The sequence below is a fragment of the Neovison vison genome, chromosome 8 (genome assembly GCF_020171115.1).
Source record: "Neovison vison isolate M4711 chromosome 8, ASM_NN_V1, whole genome shotgun sequence".
In the NCBI taxonomy this organism is placed as follows: domain Eukaryota; kingdom Metazoa; phylum Chordata; class Mammalia; order Carnivora; family Mustelidae; genus Neogale; species Neogale vison.
Window position 1 is genome coordinate 122,365,946 of NC_058098.1, and position 20,670 is coordinate 122,386,615.

Below are 20,670 nucleotides of genomic sequence, written 5' to 3' on the forward strand. Positions count from 1 at the left end.
CTCCCTGATCAGCAGGAAGACTGCCTCTCCCTCTTCCTCTGCCCTTCTCACCCCCACACCCCATTGCTTGCTCTCTCTTTCAAATAAATAAATAAAATCTTTTTTAAAAGTGGAGGGGGTTGTTACAAAGACTTGCATGTGAATGTTTGTAGCAGCTTTATTCATGAGCATCAAAAAGCAGAAACAACCCCAATGTCCATCATTCATTAGGTAAATGGATAAACAAAACGTGGTACGACACACGCTACACCACAGGAGAAGCTGTGGTGTGACAGAAGCCAGCCACAGAAGACCACATTTTAAATGACACCACTGTATGAAAAAAATCTACACAGAGAGAAAGTAGTTTAGTAGTTCCTAACTACTTTCTTTTGGGTTGGAGTAGGAAGAGAATTAACCATAAACGAGCATGAGCGATCTCATCGGGGTGATGGAATCATTCTCAAAATGGATAGTAGTGGTGGTGCCTCAACTTGGCAAATGTGTTAAAAAGTCACTGAACTGGACACTTAAAACCCGGGAATTTATGGTATGTAAATTGTACCTCAAAGAAGCTATTTAAGAAAATTGGGGGTGTTGGGACACCTAGGTGGCTCAGTCAGTTAAGTGACTGACTTTTGATCTCAACTCAGATCTTGATCTCAGGTCCTGAGTTCCAGCCCCACCCTGCGAGCTCAGCATGAAGTCTACTTTTAAAAAAGTGGGGGGAGGTATTAACACAGGCACCACAGAGAATATAACATATGAGTAAAAACTAAAAAGAAAGGGCAGCAGCCACGAGAATATCTAGGGGAAAGATGCCCAACAAGGGAAAGCTACACAGGGACCCTAGGGTAGGAGCACCCTGCATCTGCAGCCCAGCACGTGTGCTAGAATGCTGGATTTGGAAACTTCTAGAAGAGGTAAGAGACGAAACAGAGAAGCCGTGATGGGTAGAGCAGTGGCGAAGGGAAGCAAGTAGGGCCTATCTACGCCAATGGGGGGACTTTGGCTTCATCACATGAGAAAAAGAGAGTTATATGTAAGTTCTGGGCAGAGGAGAGCTAGGACCCCACTGGTGTCTTTAAAAGATCCTACAAAGTCGAGAAATTCCCAAAAGAGATTATAAAAGGCTCCATATAACCTAGCTACCTTCAGAGTTACTGACCTCTCTTATCTCTTATCTGACTGGGAGAGACGTTCGACACCAAAAAGGAAGGGGCACTTGGCAGTGTCTCAAATATGTGGCCTGTGTGACCTGTGTCAGCACCTCCAAGGGACCTGGTTATACAGGCAGCCCCCGAGGCTTCCCCTGTGACTTGTGAACATCTGGGGCTGAGGACAGAAGCCTCCAAATTTTACAAACTTCTCCAGGTGATCGTTTTGAGGAACATAATGAACAGATGAACACTCAAGTCTCTTCAAGCTCTAAATTATGAGCATGTATGCAGGCAACCCAAACCATATTTATCTAAGGAAATGGTAAATGAACATCTGCATTATTTTATTACAGATGAAGTGCCTTTTTTTTCCCATCCTCAAAAAAAAAAAAAAAAAAAAAAACCTTACCCAGTTGTTTTTCTTCCCAGCATAAATCTCCATGTTCTCTCCATACTGTGGCTCTTCCAGTAACGTCTGGTACTCAAACATGAGGCGGGAGCTCTCCCGGAGGCGGCTGCATTGGAATTGGTGATATTGCTGCACAAGTTCCTTCACCACAAGCAACAGACATTCAGGATTTGAAGGATTCCAGGAGGCGAGGTTCTGTGGAAGCCATAAATAAAAGGCCAGTTAAAAAGGAATTTTCAAACAAATCCAGTATCACATCAGCACAGCAACACAGAGGAAAAGAGTTACGAAAATCTAAGAGGAACAGATTACTCTTAATTAGCAATAAACTCAGAATTGAAGTTAGAAGGGTCTTTTGAGCTTGGTGACTTCTCCTGCCTTCTACAAGTTCTGGCAGAAAAATCAAGGTGGAATTCCATCATGAGGAGACAGAAACAGTAAAGTGTAGAGCAGTGTAGAAATAAGACAAAAAACCTAGATATCCTGGAAGACCATCATTTTAGCCCTAGAGGACTTAATTTCCTTCTTATTCTTTTACAATTTTAATTTTTTTCAATCTGCACATACATCCAGTATTCTTTTTTCTTATTTTTATTTTTTTAAAGATTTTATTTATTTATTTGACAGATAGAGATCACAAGTAGGCAGAGAGGCAGGCAGAGAGAGAGAGAGAGGAGGAAGCAGGCTCCCTGCTGAGCAGAGAGCCCGATGTGGGGCTCGATCCCAGGACCCTGGGATCATGACCCAAGCCGAAAGCAGAGGCTTTAACCCACTGAGCCACCCAGGCGCCCCTACATCCAGCATTCTATGCTAACATCATTCAACCCAGGTCCCCGACAACCTGCATCAGATATAAATATCGATATAAGTATCAGTATTATATATAATATATATATAACATATAATATAATATGTAAGTATTATATCAGATATAAGTATCAGATATAAATACACACTCTATAAACACTGGAGCCCCCAGAAATATAAACGTACCAGTGATGGTTTGGCCTGGAAATGATATTAATGGAGAAGAGAAGAGGGAAACTAAATCAGGAAATGCGAGGTTCAGAGAGAAGAAGGAAATGGCCATGACAGCTTACAAGCAAGAAAGGAGCTGGGAATGGGGGAAGATCTGGTCAATAGTCATTGTGAAGCTCACATTCATTCATTCAACAATAGCTATCAAATGCATATTATTAAGCAACAGCCACTGTTCTAGGCAGTAAAAAAAATAAGCCAAGCCCTTGCTCTCCAGGAGCTTACATTTTGGTGGGCCAAGATAACTAACAAAAATGAAACAGATCAGTGGATGGTAGTAAATGCTGCTGAGGACCATACACCACGCATCCCAGAAGCCTAGGGAGGGCAGTGGTTCAAGGAGAAAGAGGCCATCAGCTGTGCGAAATGGCGTTAACAAGGTGAGGTAAGGAAGCCTGAGAGCTGACCCTGGGCCCAGGGACAAACCCATCAACAGCATCTTCAACGGGTGCTCTTCGGTAACGTAAAACATGACTGTCGGGTGTTTAAAAAAGGATGGGTAGAAAGTGTACATAGCTAGGGCAGACAATTCAAACGGGGAACTAGTGGGGAGTGTGGGGTCAACGGAAAGTTTTGCTCAGATGTTTGTCGTCTGCTGGGATGTCCATGTAGAGAAGGGCGGGGGCAGGGGGTGGTAAGGTGGAGATGGGAAGCAGAACAGCAGGAGGAAGGAAACCATATAGGTAGATAGGGATGGGATCTCCAAGAGGACTGGCCTTAGAAACGAACACAGAAAGCCCATCCACAGGAAGGAAAGGAAAAACCAAGTGAATGAGTTTAAGTGCAGGCAGGTTGTTTCGTGTGGTGACAGGACGTGTGGCAGTTCTCCCCAGAGAGCTTCTATTTTCTCCTTGAAACAGAAAGGAAGGTCATCAAATGGGAGTCAGGAAGAAGGAAAGGATATTGGAAGTTGGAGAAGAAAGTATGAAACAGCATTTAGAAGAGTCATTTAGTAGAATAAATGGACTGGAGAAATGTAGGAGGAATTCCAGATAGCACTAAAAGCCCCACTGAGGTTAGAGGGATGGTTTTTAAGTGAGCCAATTAGCATAAATTACCCTGCCTGGGTGCAAACGTGAAGTGAGAGGAATTTGGATTTAACAAAGCTTGGGACTTTGCCAGAAGAGCACAACAGAAAGAAAGAGAGGCAAAGATCTTAGAGGGTTTGCAAAAGAATGATTATAATCATGGACCATGGACGTCAAGCCAAGAAAAAGCCAGGCAAGTTTGTAAGGGAGGTGAGAATTCGTGAAAGGATGGCAGGGTGAGCGGTCCTGCGTTTGATGGGTCATTAGGTATTACTCCATGCAGAAAGGCTTATTGATAGGGAAAATATATAACTTTGAACTAGGGCTGCTGCAAATTCAAGGACGGTGAACAGAATAAGAATGACAAAAGTAATAAAGGCCTGACACGCTGATGCTCATCACGGTGAGGTTTGCTCCTCCAACGAGGTCAAGACAGCAGTTAATCCTACAGCCAGTGCTATTGGCTTAATAAAAAGACTAATTGATTTGATAACTCTTAAGAGATAACATACTACAGATAACTACTAGAAAGAACGAACTGGAAAGACAGGAGGTGTGGCCAGAGAACAGGATGGTTATAACCAAGGGAACAGAGGTGGACTGTAACTAGGACTGACGAGGTGTGGAACGCCACCAAAAGTGTGCCTGGCTCAGAAGAATCATTTATATGCACTTAAATCATATATGCAGAAAATTTTAAGGAAAAGGGAATGACAATTTCCTCGGTAGCAGCACCGAAGAGCAAGGAGAACACCCACAATACCCCCAGACACAATGGTATAAAGGACGGGAGAGAGAAATCAGCTCCAATACTAGAGAACATGGAGGGAAAGGCAGACCCTCCAGGTAGAGAGACAGACTCCAGAGCAATGGTTATCAGTCTTTGCTATGGAATCACCTAGAGAGCCTTCAAAATACTACGGCTTGGGCCCTAACCCCCCACCTTCTGATTTTCGTTCAAATGGGTTCCACAACTGAGGTCCCTCTTTGAGGTCTTGGGTGTTGGGGTATTTGTCTTAAATTTAAACCCTGGGGTGATTCGAATGCACAGCAAAGAACCACTGACTTGGAGGAAAAAGGATTATGGAAAAGGTTGTGGATACAGAGCATCTGTGGATGTAGGACTCTGTTGATAACAGCTGACTGTGTTAATACCCCAAAACACCCAATCTCTAGAAAGCTAGAAATTTAGCAACAACAAAAGAGAATACATGTTACACTACCAATGTTCAACAGCTAATAATTATATAGCTTGCCAAATGCTATATAAATTCTAAGAACTTTTCATACATTCAAGTTGGCCGTATCACAACCGTATAAAGTATATTACTACACCACCTTATAGACAAGGCAAAAGTGGTTCAGTATCTCATTCAGAGCTATTGAACAATCAAGTTGAGTTTCAAACTTAAGCAATTTGGCTCCAAGTCCCTGCTTATGCACTACACCAAAGGCTCCTACACATTTTGGTCTTGGAAACCTCTCACACTCTTTAAAAAAGAAGTATTGAGAACACCAAAGAGCTTCTGTGTACACAAATTATAGGGATTAAATTTTCTATATTAAAAATGAAAACTGAGAAATTTTAAGAATATTTATTAATTTTTTTTAAATAATAAACCTAATACATGTTAACATAAAAACGTTTTTTTTTAATGGACTCACTAGGATTTCCAAAAGAAATAGGGCACAGCATTGTTTTACATTCTTGCAAATCTCTTCAATGTCTGGTTTAATAAAAGAGCTGAGCGCTTATATCTGCTTTTACGTTCAATGTTGCAATATGTTGTTTTGGCTGAAGGATATGAAAAAAAAATCCCTCACTCAAATATGTACTTTAAAAAGAGAGAAGTATTTTAATAGCCTTGTCAAATAATTCTAGATATATTCTTCTTGGATACTATACCAAAACTCAACATGTGGAAGTTTCTTTTTTTTTTTTTTTAAGATTTTATTTATTTATTTGACAGACAGAGATCACAAGTAGGCAGAGAGGCAGGCATAAAAAGAGAGGAGGAAGCAGGCTCGCCACCGAGCAGAGAGCCCGATGCAAGGCCCAATCCCAGGACCCTGAGACCACGACCCGAGTCAAAGGCAGAGGCTCAACCCACTGAGCCACCCAGGAGCCCCAACAAGCGGAAGTTTCTTAAAGGCTAGCTGCAATGTGGAATCCAAACTACATTAATAAACATTTCATGCCCTTACATTAAATTCCATTCACCTATTCTGCACTTTAAATGTATCTTCTACTTACTGTATGATTTTGTACCATCATGCATTTGGTCATTTAGAAAATACTGATTCACAGAGTTATGCAGCTCTTCTAAACATTGACACATTTCATTTATATAATCACAAAGTCATTTACATAATCACATTCATTAATATCATAACTAATCTCACCAGAAAAGTCTTCTATCAAAAGAAAACAAAAGGTTAAAAAAAAAAAAAAGTGCATCCTTTCAAAGGACAGCAATTACTCTGATCTACCAAGTGGGTTGATTTCCAGGCACCAAATGACAATGGGAAATCACGAAATGCTCTCTTATGTACAAGATAGACAGGCTTTAAGAGATGTTCAAATAAAGATTTGATGAACAGAGGAAAAAGTCAGCTCTTGAGCATCTTACAGTGAAACAAAGACAGTCCTACCTATGAATTTGTTTGAAAAGAGTGTCAAAGTCCTCACTGGCCAATCTCTTGACCTCAAGATTCTGAAAATTCCTTTTGAGCTACTCAAGACCACAAAGGTATCAATAGGATATAACAACACAGGGTGCCTCGGTGGCTCAGTCTGTTCAATGTCTGCCTTCAGCTCAGGTCATGATCCCAGGGTCCTGGGACTGAGTCCTCGTTGGGCTCCCTGCTCAGGGAGAGTCTGCTTCTCCCTCTTCCTCTGCACCTCCCCCTGCTTGCTCTCTCCTGATTTCTCTCTTTCTCTCAAATAAATAAAGTCTTTAAAAAAAAGAAGATGCAATAACACAGGTGAGAACTCAAAATGATTATGTAACTTGCTATGAATTTCCTTCAGAGATCATCATTAAACATTAACAGGAAAAATTTACAATTTCCATTTCTTGGTCAGTGGTCAAGTCCCTGTTCTAGGACAAAAAAAAAAAGTTTAGTTGCCTCAACTGTACTTTTTAAATTCTATCTTTTCTCTTTACCTGTTTGGCAAGTTAGCCTATATCTCACAATAAATATATATATATATACACACACACATATATATATATATGTGTAAATATATACACACACACACACACACACACACATATGCATGCATATAAGCTGGCAAACATCTCTTACCAATGCGAATTCATTTCAAGTAATTCAGCCTAATTGTTAAATGCATAAACATATGCTAACAAGTGCCTTCCCATTAAAATACAATCTCCAAGTATATGGAAATACATTTGACCTCTACCATTCAGTGTACGCTTCAGTGGGAAATGACTTAGCTGAAAAGCATCCCCATCAGGGGATGTACAGACAGTCTCAACAAAATAAAAATCTCCCCACTATTGCTACATGACCACTTTCACTTACGTAATTTGTGGTTTGAGACACTTTGTTTAGAAGGGGAGAACAGAGAAGATATTACAAGATTGTGATCATGTCCTAAGACTAGGACATATTTTTAAAATGGTCTAACGAGGCAGATGTTGGAGCTTTCCACTCTCCTGGGTAGAGACAGAGAAAATGTCCAAAGTTTCTTCAGGGAAGTGTAAAAGCCACAAAAAAGTTGGGGGGGGGGAATAGCTCAAGGTATAAATTAAGAGGCCTCTTTAGAAAAAAGAGAAAAATAAGCATTTCCCTCTATATTACTATACATACATAGACACACAATATATACACACATATATTATTCTCTATATATTAAGTCCTATTCTACTGATTTTTTGGACATGCATCAAAGAAATCTGAAATGAAGATGGCCCCAAAGAGTAAGCACAGGACACATATCCCAGGGTCCTGGGATCAAGCCCCGTATTGGGGCCGGGGGGGGGGGGTCCCTGCTCAGCGGGGGGTCCTCCCTGCTCAGCGGGGGGTCCTGCTTCTCCCTCTGCCTGCCGCTCTCCCTGCTTGTGCTCTCCCTGCTTGTGCTCTCCCTGCCTCTCTCTCTCTCTCTCTAAGTAAATAAATAAAATCTTTAAAAAGAGAGAGACAAGGAATGAAACACACATTAGAAGAAAGTGATAAAACCCAATAAAAGTAAATAAACAGAAGCAAAAGAATTAACTACTAGCGTGAAACTTGCCTCATTCTCACTGAACACTGATGAAACAGTTCAGGGAGGTGTCATGTCAGCTCATTTTAAAGACTGGGTAACTAGAGCCGTTGAAGAGTTCTTCTGACATTCACGTGGGGAAGTGACAGTAGAGAATATAAATCTGCCGACCCTCTCTTCAGTTCACTGAAATATCAGTTTCTAACCAAACAAATGGCACCTGCCTCACCACGCCATGACGTACCTCACACCTGGCATTAATTCGGGGCTCCCCATGGTGGCTCACCTGCCCGAGGCTGCCCGATTTGAGGGAAGCTCCTGAATCTGGGACCCTCAACCTTCCCACATTTCTCTCTCGTCAACGCACCACACGTGCTGCTCCCCAGTCAATCAGGCCACAACCTCGAACATGTCTCAAGCAATCCTGAGTTCCTTGTCAGCTTCCTTAGGTCAGAAACATAGTGATGGATGCTATTTTCAGAGGCCCAGCTCACCCCAGTTCACATCTCACTTACTGAAAACCTGGCTTCTGAGCCATACTGAGGCAAACATAGACACAAACACAGACACACAGACATCAATCCAGGAAAGAAGCTGGGAAACAATGTACTGAGTTCCTATCTTTGGGGAGACAAAGGAGGAAAATAAGCAAATTAGCAAATGAGCCCTGGGACCCATCACTGCCTAATAATGGAGAGAAAAGAAATCTAAGGGGAAAAAATTTTCTTTAACAGAAACAAATCTTGTAATGAAAATTTTCCATTGATAAAAGGAATTATTTGACACTTCATACCACAAAATTTTGCGCTGTCTGGCATTTGGATAAAATAGAAATTGAAATGGATTAACAGTTATGTGAAAAGCATGCAACCTTACCAATAATCAAAGAAATGTTAATTTCTCTGGTTTCTTCTTTGTCATAAATTAACTTTTCATTGAAGAAATAATATGTACATGGTAAAAGAAACAGTATTTTCCCAATAGCATAAAAGACTATCAAGAACAAAAGTGAGTCACCCTCACAACTTATTTTAGATCCCCCACCCCACTCCCCAAGTGGATTACTCTTATCCCCCAGAAAGATCCACACTGGGACTGTGTAAGGTGCCAACATCTGACCTTTCTTGGGTATTCTAGATCACCTCTAGCTTTGCTCACTCTGCACCTTCTCCCCACTCTTTGAAGCTACATACCCTGGCTCCCATGGTTCGACTAGCCTCCCTTGAATTAGGTGTTACTTTGAACTCAGGAGCCTGACTTACTCCAAGATGGGGCCTCAACCCCCATAAATCGTCTCTTGCTCTCATGGGACTCATGATTTGGCCAGTTCCTCACTTCTCAAGCAGACAGCTAACGCTGGGAAGGAAGGATGCAGTTTAATGGACACTTTTACACATGAGAGTGAAAACTGATACAAGCAGTTTATATTTTTCAAGAAGCATAAAAATGTTCACTATCAAAACCCCTTAGAAGTCCTATTTCTCAGAATCTATCTAAGAAAAAAGCAAAAATAAGGGGGGGAAAACACTACTGGCAGAAAAATGTAATTTAAAATATCACGAAACTGGAAATAACCTAAATGCCTAATAATAAGAAATTGTTGAAAAACTGTTATGGTCACTCAAGGAATACTATGCAGCCAGTATGTTTACAAATACTGGGAGACAGTATAGAAAATACTATTAAATACTGACAAAATATTAAATGAAGACAGATATAAAACTGCATATACATTATGATCTTAACTTTGATTATTCCCATTCCTTCTTAACCTCCTATACCAAAAAAAATCTATGCATTAAAAAAATTACTAAAAGAAATGTTCACAACTAACGTTAACAGTTTGGGAGCTGTTTACCAGTGTTCTCTTTTCCTTCTTCCTAATGTTCTAGATTTTCTGCATTTTCTAACTGCATTGCTATCCAGACGTATGTATGTATATATGTGCATATATGTAACACATGCACATACTTTCATAATGGAAAACTATAAATTTGTAAAATAGAATAGCATACTTCAGTATTTCATCCCGAACTGTGTTTCCATCTCAAAGTTTAAGAAATTCCACTTGCCACTTACATGTTTTATAAAGTCAGGCTTCATTGGTCTCTTTTTATCACTCAAAATTACCCAGCTCCATAGCCTTCTGGAACAAATCTTGCATCACTTAACCCTAAATAAATATGCTTTAAGCAACTTTGAACTGTTTCTTGAGTTCCACACCTCACAGAACATTTCCAGAAAGCCACTGCAATATGCCACCATGTAATGGCAACAGTTGTAGCAATCTATTACGCTTCTCTCAACCAAAACTCTTTTGTGTTACATTTCTCTGAAAGGAAGTCTTAGGAAATGACTGATGGCATTTTCCACTTCTAACAGAACTGTAGCTGGACAGCGTGAATTTTTTAAATATCACTTCATCTAGGGAATACAAAAGATAAGAATGAATCTGCTAACTGAACTATCTGTAAGAGGACCAGGCATTATCAAAACTGAATATCCACACTGTCTGTTAGAACTCGTCTAACGCATCGCCTAAAATAATTTAAATGCAATTACTTTAAACTTTCTTTATACTTTCTTAAAATGGAGCAACTTCTTACAGTTGAGTTAACATAACATGAAATGTAAGGGCAGGTGACACGGAAGCTGAATTAAGAGAAGCTAACTGGGACTCCTCAGAGCAAGTCTACTCCCACTTCCATATAACTACCCTCCGCAAGTTCACAGTCATGCCGCTAGCAGAAAAGACAAGCCAGCACTCCCAATCACATCCTTTACAATGAACTTGTAGTTAATGCTGTGGGACTTTTATGTTTAAGGAACCTCAAGTGTTAAGAACAAAACGGAGTGTGTGGAAGGGGAGAACATACCACACTTGTGTTCTGTTCCACTAAAATGTGTAGTGCACTCACAGAAATAAATACTGGTAAGGCAAAAAATTAAATAGGGTCATTTTATAATCCTCAGTGGCTTTATTTTCAAGTACTCTTAACAGTCATCTTTATCCTTCTAGGCAGGGCCCTAGTGAGTCTAAGGTCTGAGATTATTGCCATGATGTTTGAAGTTGTCGTTAATTACAGTCTTTGAAAATTCAGTGGGAAAACTTCTGGGAAGCACAAAAGCTAACTGGAAAGATGCAAATCTCTGACACAGAAATGAACAGGTAGGGAGACAACCAGTGTAAGGATATTTCTGGAATCAACAGGGGCTAATAAAGGTATTCCTAGAAGTAGTTAGAGAAAGTCTTCACACCAACTTGGGAATTGTGTCTGACAAGTAAATTGAATGTACTCTGGTGAAACATGGTGATTTGCTGCCTGTGTTCGGTGGCTACTGGGGGAGGCAGGTGTAATCTGAGCAGAGGCACTCCAGACCTCTTAAATCCTGCTTTCACCAGAAAACCTCTGCCATTCTGTTTATTTGGTTTGGTTTGTCTTTGGTTTTGGTTTTGGTTTTACTGAAGTTTTACCTAAGATGTCATCAGAAAAAAAAAAAATTCTACTGGAAAAATGGATCTCATCTAGTACACAGTGAACACTTGGGTGAAAGCTTATGCTCTTCCGCTCTGTTTGTGACCATCTTCATTTTGGTACCAGAAGTCCTGATAAGAGGAATCCAAACTCATAAAACGACCTGGAGGACAAGAAGATGTGCTGAAGAAATGCATTTTCTCTAGTTTAAGACATTAGCCCCAAGTCACCAATTAGTCCGCAAATACACAACTCGTGCTTAGAGTGAAAGGGATTTGTCACCTTAAATCATACATATCTTGACCATAAGCAAAATGGAATTGGCATCTTCTCAAAAAATCTAATCCATTTGGGCCAACCAAGGAAGCTTCTGGCTGTGATTTCTCCCCCAGTTTACTCTTAGAGCTCTCCAAGGTTCTGACCTGCCTCCTAACGAAAAACCAACTTCCCTGATTTTTGCTGTTGTTATTTATTAACTTTTTGTGACCTAGGATCTTTCTAAAAGGACTTTGTATTGCCTTGAAGGATAAAATACAGTAGTCCATTCTGTGGCTTACAGTCAGTAAAATCTCCCAGTTACTAATGGTAAAATGATCCTGATTGTATGTCAGCATAGAACATGACAATTACCTATCCTTGAGAAGGACAAAAGTAATGTCCTAAGCAAAATTCACAATTAACCTTAGTGCCTGAAAGATCACTTTCCCACGTGATTTTCCCAGTGATAGAATCAACAGGCTTGTAATAGAAAAAAACACAAAACAAGGAAACTTAAATCTGGACTTTTTGAAATGCCATTCAATAGGCAGCCTTACCTACAGTTGCTAGGTAAGGAAAGCTTCCAATTAACAGAGGAGGTTAAAAAAAAAAAAAACAAATAAAAAAACAAAACAGAGGAGATCTGGGGAATTTTAGAATATCTACAGAGGGACGACCCACCACTGGTGCATTACATGAGAATTTTTCTATCATCCCAATTTTGTGCTAGGGTGTCAGAATCACTGGAACTGGTTTACTTTACTTATTTAATTTCTTCCACAGGTAAACATGCTTTTCATCTAGAATATACAAAAATATCTACAACTATACCCTTGGTTCCATTTAGAAAAATTTAAAAATTTCAGTATCCCCAGGCATCTGGGTGGCTCAGTCGTTAATAAGCCTCTGCCTTCAGCTCAGGTCATGATCCCAGGGTCCCGGGATCAAGCCCCACATCAGGATACCCTGCACAGCAGTAAGTCTGCTTTTCCCTCTCCCACTCCCCCTGCTTGTGTTCCCTCTCTTGCTGTCTCTCTGTCAAATAAATAAATTAAATCTTTATAAAAAGAATTGCAGTATCCCTTCTTGCCCATCAGAAGTTACCGTAACATCACCTTTCAGTTCTCCTTAAAAAGTGAACAGCATGCAGCCCCGTGTCATGTTGAACTGCCACTTCACATAAGGTCCTGAAGGTCACCTAGTGCATATCTGTTTCTTTCTTTGGAACTGGAGATAGATAGATGAGAAGACACAAAGGCTGGAGAGAGTAGGGAGGGAAGGAATCTCAAGCCACATCCCATTGTTCAGACTTTCTTGTTTATTAAAATGAAAAAGGCAGAGCAGATTCCTTTCTATCTTGGAAACCCCCTCAGATGCAATAGGGTTGAAAAGAAGGGAAAGAGTACCCTCCACAGAACCTTTACTAGCCTTTCTTCTCTCAATGATAGGACCACTTCAAGAACAGAAATGGGAGGGGCGCCTGGGTGGCTCAGTGGGTTAAAGCCTCTGCCTTCCCCTCAGGTCATGATCCCAGGGTCCTGGGATTGAGCCCCACATCCGCTCTCTTCTCGGCGGGGAGCCTGCTTCCTCCTCACTCTCTGCCCGCCTCTCTGTCTACTTGTGATCTCTGTCTGTCAAATAAATAAATAAAATTTAAAAAAAAAAAAAGAAAGAAAGAATAGGAATGGGAGCTTTTCTATGACATGGATAAAAGGATTAAGACTGGGAACACAAACATCACTGAACAAAAGTAGTTTGGAGGATGTAGACTTGAATAATAACTAAATCGATTCTAGTTCCTCTATAAGATGTTATCTTATATCCTCACAGCTTTAAGGTGCTATCTTTTGAATATAAAATCAAATCTATTTGGAGCCAAAATGTTCAAGTTGTATACCTCCTGTTCATCAAAAAAGTATGAATAATAATATGAAGTTAATTTTGCATAAAATGCCTGTGTAGACTAAAATTTGATTAATAAGCCCAAAGCATTAAAAAAATCCTTTTGTGTGGCCAACAAAGTATTTTAAAGAACATAAATTTAAATTCCTTTATGCTGAGCACAAATCCAGCTCACCAAGATCCCATCAATTACAAAAAAAAAAAAAAAATCCTTTGAGGCCCAAATTAGTTGTACCACTGAAATGAATGTTGCCATTTATCTGAGTCACTAATGCCACACACCTTCTCAATCTTTGCTACTCAGATTCGAAGAATAAAAGGCAATAGCGGAAAGAAAATTGGCAGATATGATTTCTAACTTAATTCAAATTGTTTTTCCTGGGGATGTATTGAAATCGTCCAGGTTGCTCGAATATCATCCAGGGATGTGATTTTGAAGGAGACAGCTTGCTACTGGTTTTCCTGGCTGTACTACAAGAAACAACAGTATGAGCTTATTTTAAGTTAATGTGTGCTTCTGTGTTTCTTTACAAGAAATTAACTGCAATCATTTAGTTAAAGCAAACACTTTGTTAAGGTTTCGTTTCTCAGTAGAAAATGTCTTCAGGAGTCTTTTAAACCTCTTAGAGAGTTACAAATCCCAACTTCTACCCATAGATTTTGAGCTGGGAGCAAATGATTTACATCACAGTAAAAGATCGTTCAAGCTTAGTGACCCTTCGAGGCACTGAGTGGTTTTTAGCCATAGGTGAGTCACAATATCATAGGAGTCCTACCCATTCTCCTGAATCAACACAGTAATTCTTTGCCTGCCTCAGCCAGGACCAGACCTCAGGGTAAATTCTCATTTCTTTCCAACTATGTTAATCACAAGGAGACCCATAGGAATGGGCAGTATGGAACAAGACAGAACAAAGAGCTTCAACCAAGTTATTTTTAACTAGAGAAACACCTGCAGGCTCTGGCACCTGGTTTCTGACCCCTGCCCTTGAGGATTTCCCAAGCTAGACTTGGCCTCTGGGCGACAATGATTTTTATTATACAACTGCTTCTCCTGACCTTAGCTGAGCTCTTTTGGACTGAATTCCAGACTTGTGGACTTCCCATATCCCCCTCCTCTTAGTCAAAACCCCAGTCTTGGGCCTTCCGGGCTAGTGGTCTTAAAGTCACCAGTGCCTTAGTAACAGTTTGTGTGTAAATGATGAGGGGAGATGTCAGCTAAGAAGGAGGCTACCCCAAGCTGTTTCTGTTTGTCCAGTCACAAGCAGCTGTAAGAGAGAAAAAAAGAGCAATGCAAAGCAACACCAACTAAATGAAAAGATATCCACAAAATACAATATATGGGGTAGTAGAAGCTTTCAGTATCTTTATCCCTCCCCCTAAAAACTCTACCTCCTAGCCCTAGGTCCATATAAGTCATTGTTCTAAATCCCGATTTAGTAGACATCTATTGTTTGATGTCCAACATCCATTTCCCTCCTTCTGGTAACAAAGATTTCCTTTGGGAAACCACTCTTCCCCATTCTCAGGTGTGAGTTTTGAGTAAGAACCTCCACTCCAAGCCCCATGGGTCCTGATTGCCTAACCCTATCAACATTTCCTGTGTACCTAGCATCTAGCCAGTGAGATAAATGAAGACATAAATTGAGATTTCTGTGAAATAAAAACATTCTTTCTTTCTGTGGTAGGAGAATATAAAGTCTGAACTAGAGGAACAACTCTGTGAAGACAAGAGAAGGGACTGAGCTACTGGGTGGATATAAAGACTAAGAACAAAATCAACACAGTGAAAGGCAGAGCAGAAAAAAGAAAGAAACAGAAAGAAACTAGGTTCTTAAATTACATTATTTTAGCCACTGGACCAAGCCTCATCTGAAGCCCACCTCTGATCTTTACTGTAAGCGGATGAATTCCCTTTCAAGCCAGTTTCAATCAGCTTTTCTGTGGAACGGGAAGAGGAGGAGGAAGAGGGAGAGGAGAAGAGGAAGAAGAGGGAAGCAGAGTCAGAGCGCTGAGACACGGTAACACCGCATCTGCATGTGAGCTCCTCCAGGAGAAAGGACAGAGGGAGAGGTGCAGGAACCCTCATTGGACAACAATTCAAGAGACCTATATAATCCATAGTATAGATTCAGTTTGGGTTCTGATGTTTTCTGCAAGGAAAATAGTTAAGTACTTCCTTACATTATCTTGCAGAAAAATCTACATAGAGGATTAATCTATTTCCACTAACCCAGTAATGACTACGGTCATTTCTCTTAAGGGAAAAATAAATAAAAAGGAAGAAACAAGGGAAAGACAGAAGACTCTACCCTTGTATCCTTTGTATATTACAATTCATTCAATGAACTTAAGAAAAAATGCATCTAAGGGTTTTGGATGGGGGCGGGGAGGGTAATAAAGCAAAAGTTCTGTAAAAGCCAGTAGTTCTACTGAAGGGTGTAAAGGACAAAAGTGAACCATTCCAGATCGGATAGAGACACTGTGGTTCCTGACATGGGTTTGGGGCTGTATCCAGCAAGCGGAGGAACAACACTGAGCTTAGAAAGGAGCTCTTCTCTGGCTTTACGGTCCTGTAAACAGGAGATGTTTTTATCTTTCCTCCAGTTGACCGAAACATAACCAGCACACAAACCGGACTGTGATGGCTCACGAGTACTGGCTCCATGCCAAGTCTGAAATGTGTACCTTTGGCTAGTAAGCCTTTATGTCTTTTGCACACGTTCTCTCTCCAAAGACTAAAACAGGGCCCCCACAAAGCAGCCACGGTGACTGCCTTTGAACCATTTGTAAACTTAGCAATACACAAAGATCACTCAGTTTTATCAATTTTCACTTCCTTAAATTCATCATCCCTCTCCAGCCCCCAAAGCCATTCCTCATCAGTTCTTTCAAAGCTGCAGTGGGGGAGGTGGGTGCTGGGTGGCTCAGTGGTTTAAGCTTCTGCTTTCAGCTCCGGTCATGATCCCAGGGTGCTGGGATCGAGCCCCGCATCAGGCTCTCTGATCATCAGGGAGCCTGCTTCTTCCTCTCTCTCTGCCTGCCTCTCTGCCTACCTGTGATCTCTCTGTCAAATAAATAAATAATTTTTTTTAAAAGCTGCAAGGCCCCTCGCAGCCAACTAAAGAAAAGCATTTGTTTCAAATGTACTATCTAAACCGCCACCCCCGGATCTCAGTTTGGTTTAATAACTACGTGTACACCTCCAAGTAAACGCCTCAAGAACCTTAACAAAGCTCTAATATAACGAGCTACCAATTTCTATTACTGACAACTCACTATCATCCAACAGAATAGAGTTCTTTTTATCACTAAACACCAGGGTTTTTTTAAATTCCCTTAATAGAGGGCTGTCAATACTCAGTCTTCACTGACCGAGAAAACCTGCTATCTTCCAGCAAGTATCTGAAAACTTCTCTACCTACAGCTTCCGTTCCCATCCGGGCTATCATCAGAGGAACCGTGGAAGCATCTTAAAAAGGCAGATTCTCGAGTCCCACCCTCTGAGACACTGGTTCGGCAGACCTGGAGGGATACATATTCCTTGGCCCTAGAGAATCTGTTCTGTGATTTTTTGAGTTGCATTCAGGCATTGTAATGCAAGGCAGAAGCCCAGAAAATCTGATCATCTTCCTGATGAATTTTCTCACTAAGATCAAAGACCCAAGTAATTTCACATAAATTCATTAGGCCTTCACATAAGATCCACTGTCTAACTGATGGCAAAAGGCTCCATCTTCTAAAGCTTCCCATTAAAGTTGCCTCACATATTTCCAGGTATTAACAGAATGAGTCTCCAGACCTCTGACCTACCTCTAATAACTGACACCAGGAATTCAGGGCTCTCCATATCCCGGGGGAGGGGGGATGTTTCACCAATGGGGAGTCAACATCATTCTTACTAATCTGTTTCTCCAACACTAATGATTCTCCTAAACTTGATCCCCTCACCTGCCTAGATCAATAATATCATCCAGGCTCCTCCTAGAATCCCACCATCCCTAATTGAATGTCACCTATGCCCCAGAAGCAAAGCACCAGATAGATTACTACGTGGTGTGATCATTCTTAAATTGGATGTATTTAACTTTTCACGCACCATCGTTTCCCTCCAAAGTTTTTTGTGATGCTTCCATTAATATTAAGGAATTATAGAAGGGCTGCAAATTGGCAGTCTCAGAGTGCAGACATGCTTTCTTTGAGCCACACAAATTTTTTATTTTAAAATCTTTAGACAAAGCATACACACTTCAGTAGGTCACAATCCCCACCAATTACAACTGTCTTCACACCTATGCTTTTCACTCATGTTTATTACTTGGCTGGCTCCTTCAGGCACCAGAGTTTGCAACACCTGAATTAAGATTTTAGGGCATTTCCTAAAGATATTTTTAGTCCCCTCCACAGTTCCTTCACTTGTGGGAGATACATAAGGTGCTTATTGATGTAAGCAAAATGCAACAGCATAAATGGCTGAAGTTTCTCAGGCACTGAAACTGAAAGACAAAAAGAAAGTTTGCCTATTCAGTGGGCCCACTAATGTTTGTAAAATAAATCACTATCTGGGTGACACAGTTATTTCATTTTAACTTCCCTCTATTAGACCATAAACAGTCTGAGAACAGGGACAGTGCCATTCATCTTTGTGCAAGGGCTGGGCTGGACCTGAGCTATTCGATGTGGATACTTGTCAAGTGAATGATCAAACTATCCAACTCATTATAAACTAAGTTAAATGTACTAAAGGATTCAAAATTTTTCCAGGGTCAAGAATGATACTGGCCCCTCGGAGCTAAGCTGATCTGCATTTTGAACAAAAGCAGACAAGAGAGACTGAAGGGCAGTTCTGAAAATACAATATTGCAACATGACTAATTACAGTCAGCAATCATGAAAAGTTTGAACAGTCTGAAAAATATTATCTTATAAGCACTTCAAGATATCATTTCTTTCCAAAGGTTAGCACACTTAAAATAAGAATGTAAAAAAAAAAAAAAAGCTGTAAAAACAAATTATCATCGCTCAATAGACAAGGTCTGAGGGATACAAAACAGCACATTAAATCAGTTCCCAATTCAAAAAAAACCTGCATGAGATGTTGATCTTCCTGTTTTTCATAAACCTTATAATTGTGCTTCCAGAAAACTACCAAGCATCTGCCTCTATGTAGCTAATTCATTTAATCTTGGAGCTCTCACAAGGAAATAGAGCGTATACGGTGCCAGGATCACTATCTTCTCTAGCCAAAATCATAATGCCTTGGAGCCAATTTCCTCTTGGTAAATTGTGATCAAATTCCTTCAATTTGCAGCTTCCTTAGTACTGGTAATGGCTGCACATGCCACAAGTTAGTATATACGTGTGTGTGTGTGTTTAACAATATACATCATAAAGTTAACAGTAATACGGAGACGTGCACAGAGGTGAACACACCCGTGTACGCAGTCACACATGTATATCCATGCATACTGGGTCCTATACACCTCTTTATTTGACACTTTGTGAACAGTACAGTCACAAAGCCCGTTCAAACTTCCTTAATCCGGTAATAATTCTCTGGTAATTAACATAACTTTGGAAATCTGCATTAACCAGCTTTACTATGCAGCTCCAACATAATGAAAATCAAGGTGAATGATAATAATTCTGATGGGATAAACAGTTCATTAAAATCTTCTGACTCATCAAAGAAATATCAAATCACGTTCCACTTTTAGTGTAAAGGGTATTTTATCAAAATTCAAACTTTTTTATAAGATTTTATTTATTTATTTGACAGAAAGAGAGCACAAGCAGGGGAAGCTGAAGGTAGAGGGAGAGGGAGAAGCAGGCTCTACACTGAGCAGGGAGCCCGATGTGGGGCTCAATCCCAGGACCCTGAGATCATGGCCTGAGCCAAAGGCAGACGCTTAACTGAGCCACCCAGGAGGCCCTCAAAATTCAATTATTTTAAAAGAACTGGTGATTCATATATGGCTTATCCAGTAAATTTTTGGGGTCGTAATATCTGATCAAACAGTATCCCTTACTTCCCAGTTATTCTTCATAAAGCAGAATTTCCATAATTTTGAAAATATGGCTCCTACATTTAATGTGCACATATTACAGGAATTATTAACAGGGATTGCAGACCAACCATGACAGCACATTTTACAACTATGACACATAATTCTTCAGTCCTTGAAGTGCCAAACTGTTGACTCTCAAGCTGTGGTTGTTACTCTTTAAATCTAAGGCACCTTAAATACAATTCACCTTTCCTGTTCAATCAAGGTCATTATAGTGAGAATATATTACACTGCTGCCTTTTTTTAAGAGTGGTATCATTAGGGGTTTTTTAAGTTAAGTAGGGTATCTTCCTTAAATAACTCTAGGATTATGCCCCTTTAAAATCTTTCTGTTGTTTTTGATAGTTCCTTTCAAATTACTATAAATACCTTTGTCTCATTTGGCTATATAACACATGTCATTGTAGATCTTACTCTTTAGTCATACACCATACTCAATTATCTAAATAAAAACTAAAGATGCTTCTATAGCTCAAGTATGAAATAAAGCACACAGTCCCTAGATGGCTGTTATAAAATTAAGAACCTCCTCTGTTTTAGGGCTGGGGGTAATTTTTGTTTGTGACTATGACCAGGTGGTTAAAGGTACATGAAATCGGACATGTATCTACCAACCATTTACAGGAAATTCAGAGGAACAAAGGAGCAAGTTACACTATGCCGTAGGCATATAATCAACAAAATCCAGTCTGTGGTAATTTCATAAAACAAATGGCCCTGCTTCCTCCACCATGAACCACTGATGGAGAAAAAAGGAAGATGGAGAAAGCTTACCACCTAAAAGAAACTTAAAAGACATAAAAATAAATCATAATATACAGGTTTTGGTTCAGAAAATTTGAAATTCGAACACTGACGGGTTACTGGATAATTCTAGAGAATTACCAGTAATTTTTTTAGGCAAGATAATAGTATTTTGGTGATGTCTTTTAAAAGATTCCTTATCACCTCACATCTGTTAGAATGGCTAAAAATCAACAACACAAGAAACAACAGGTGTTGGCAGAGATGTGAAGAAAAAGGAACACTCATGCACCGTTGGTGGGAATGCAAACTGATGCAGCCACTGCGGAAAACAGTACGGAGGTTCCTCAAAAAGTTAAAAACGGGCGCCTAGGTGG

The 20,670-nt window shown here is 40.2% G+C and overlaps 1 protein-coding gene across 3 annotated transcripts in view; it reads right to left on the minus strand.

Annotated features, from left to right (window-relative positions):
• The window catches only part of BABAM2 (BRISC and BRCA1 A complex member 2), a 406,214-nt gene that overhangs the window by 279,723 nt on the left and 105,821 nt on the right, over positions 1 to 20,670 (minus strand). For all 3 annotated transcript variants that reach the window (XM_044261850.1, XM_044261851.1, XM_044261852.1), the window contains exon 5: positions 1,549 to 1,743. In XM_044261850.1, coding sequence (XP_044117785.1) covers positions 1,549 to 1,743 — 195 coding nt within the window. The remainder of the gene's footprint in view (positions 1 to 1,548; positions 1,744 to 20,670) is intronic.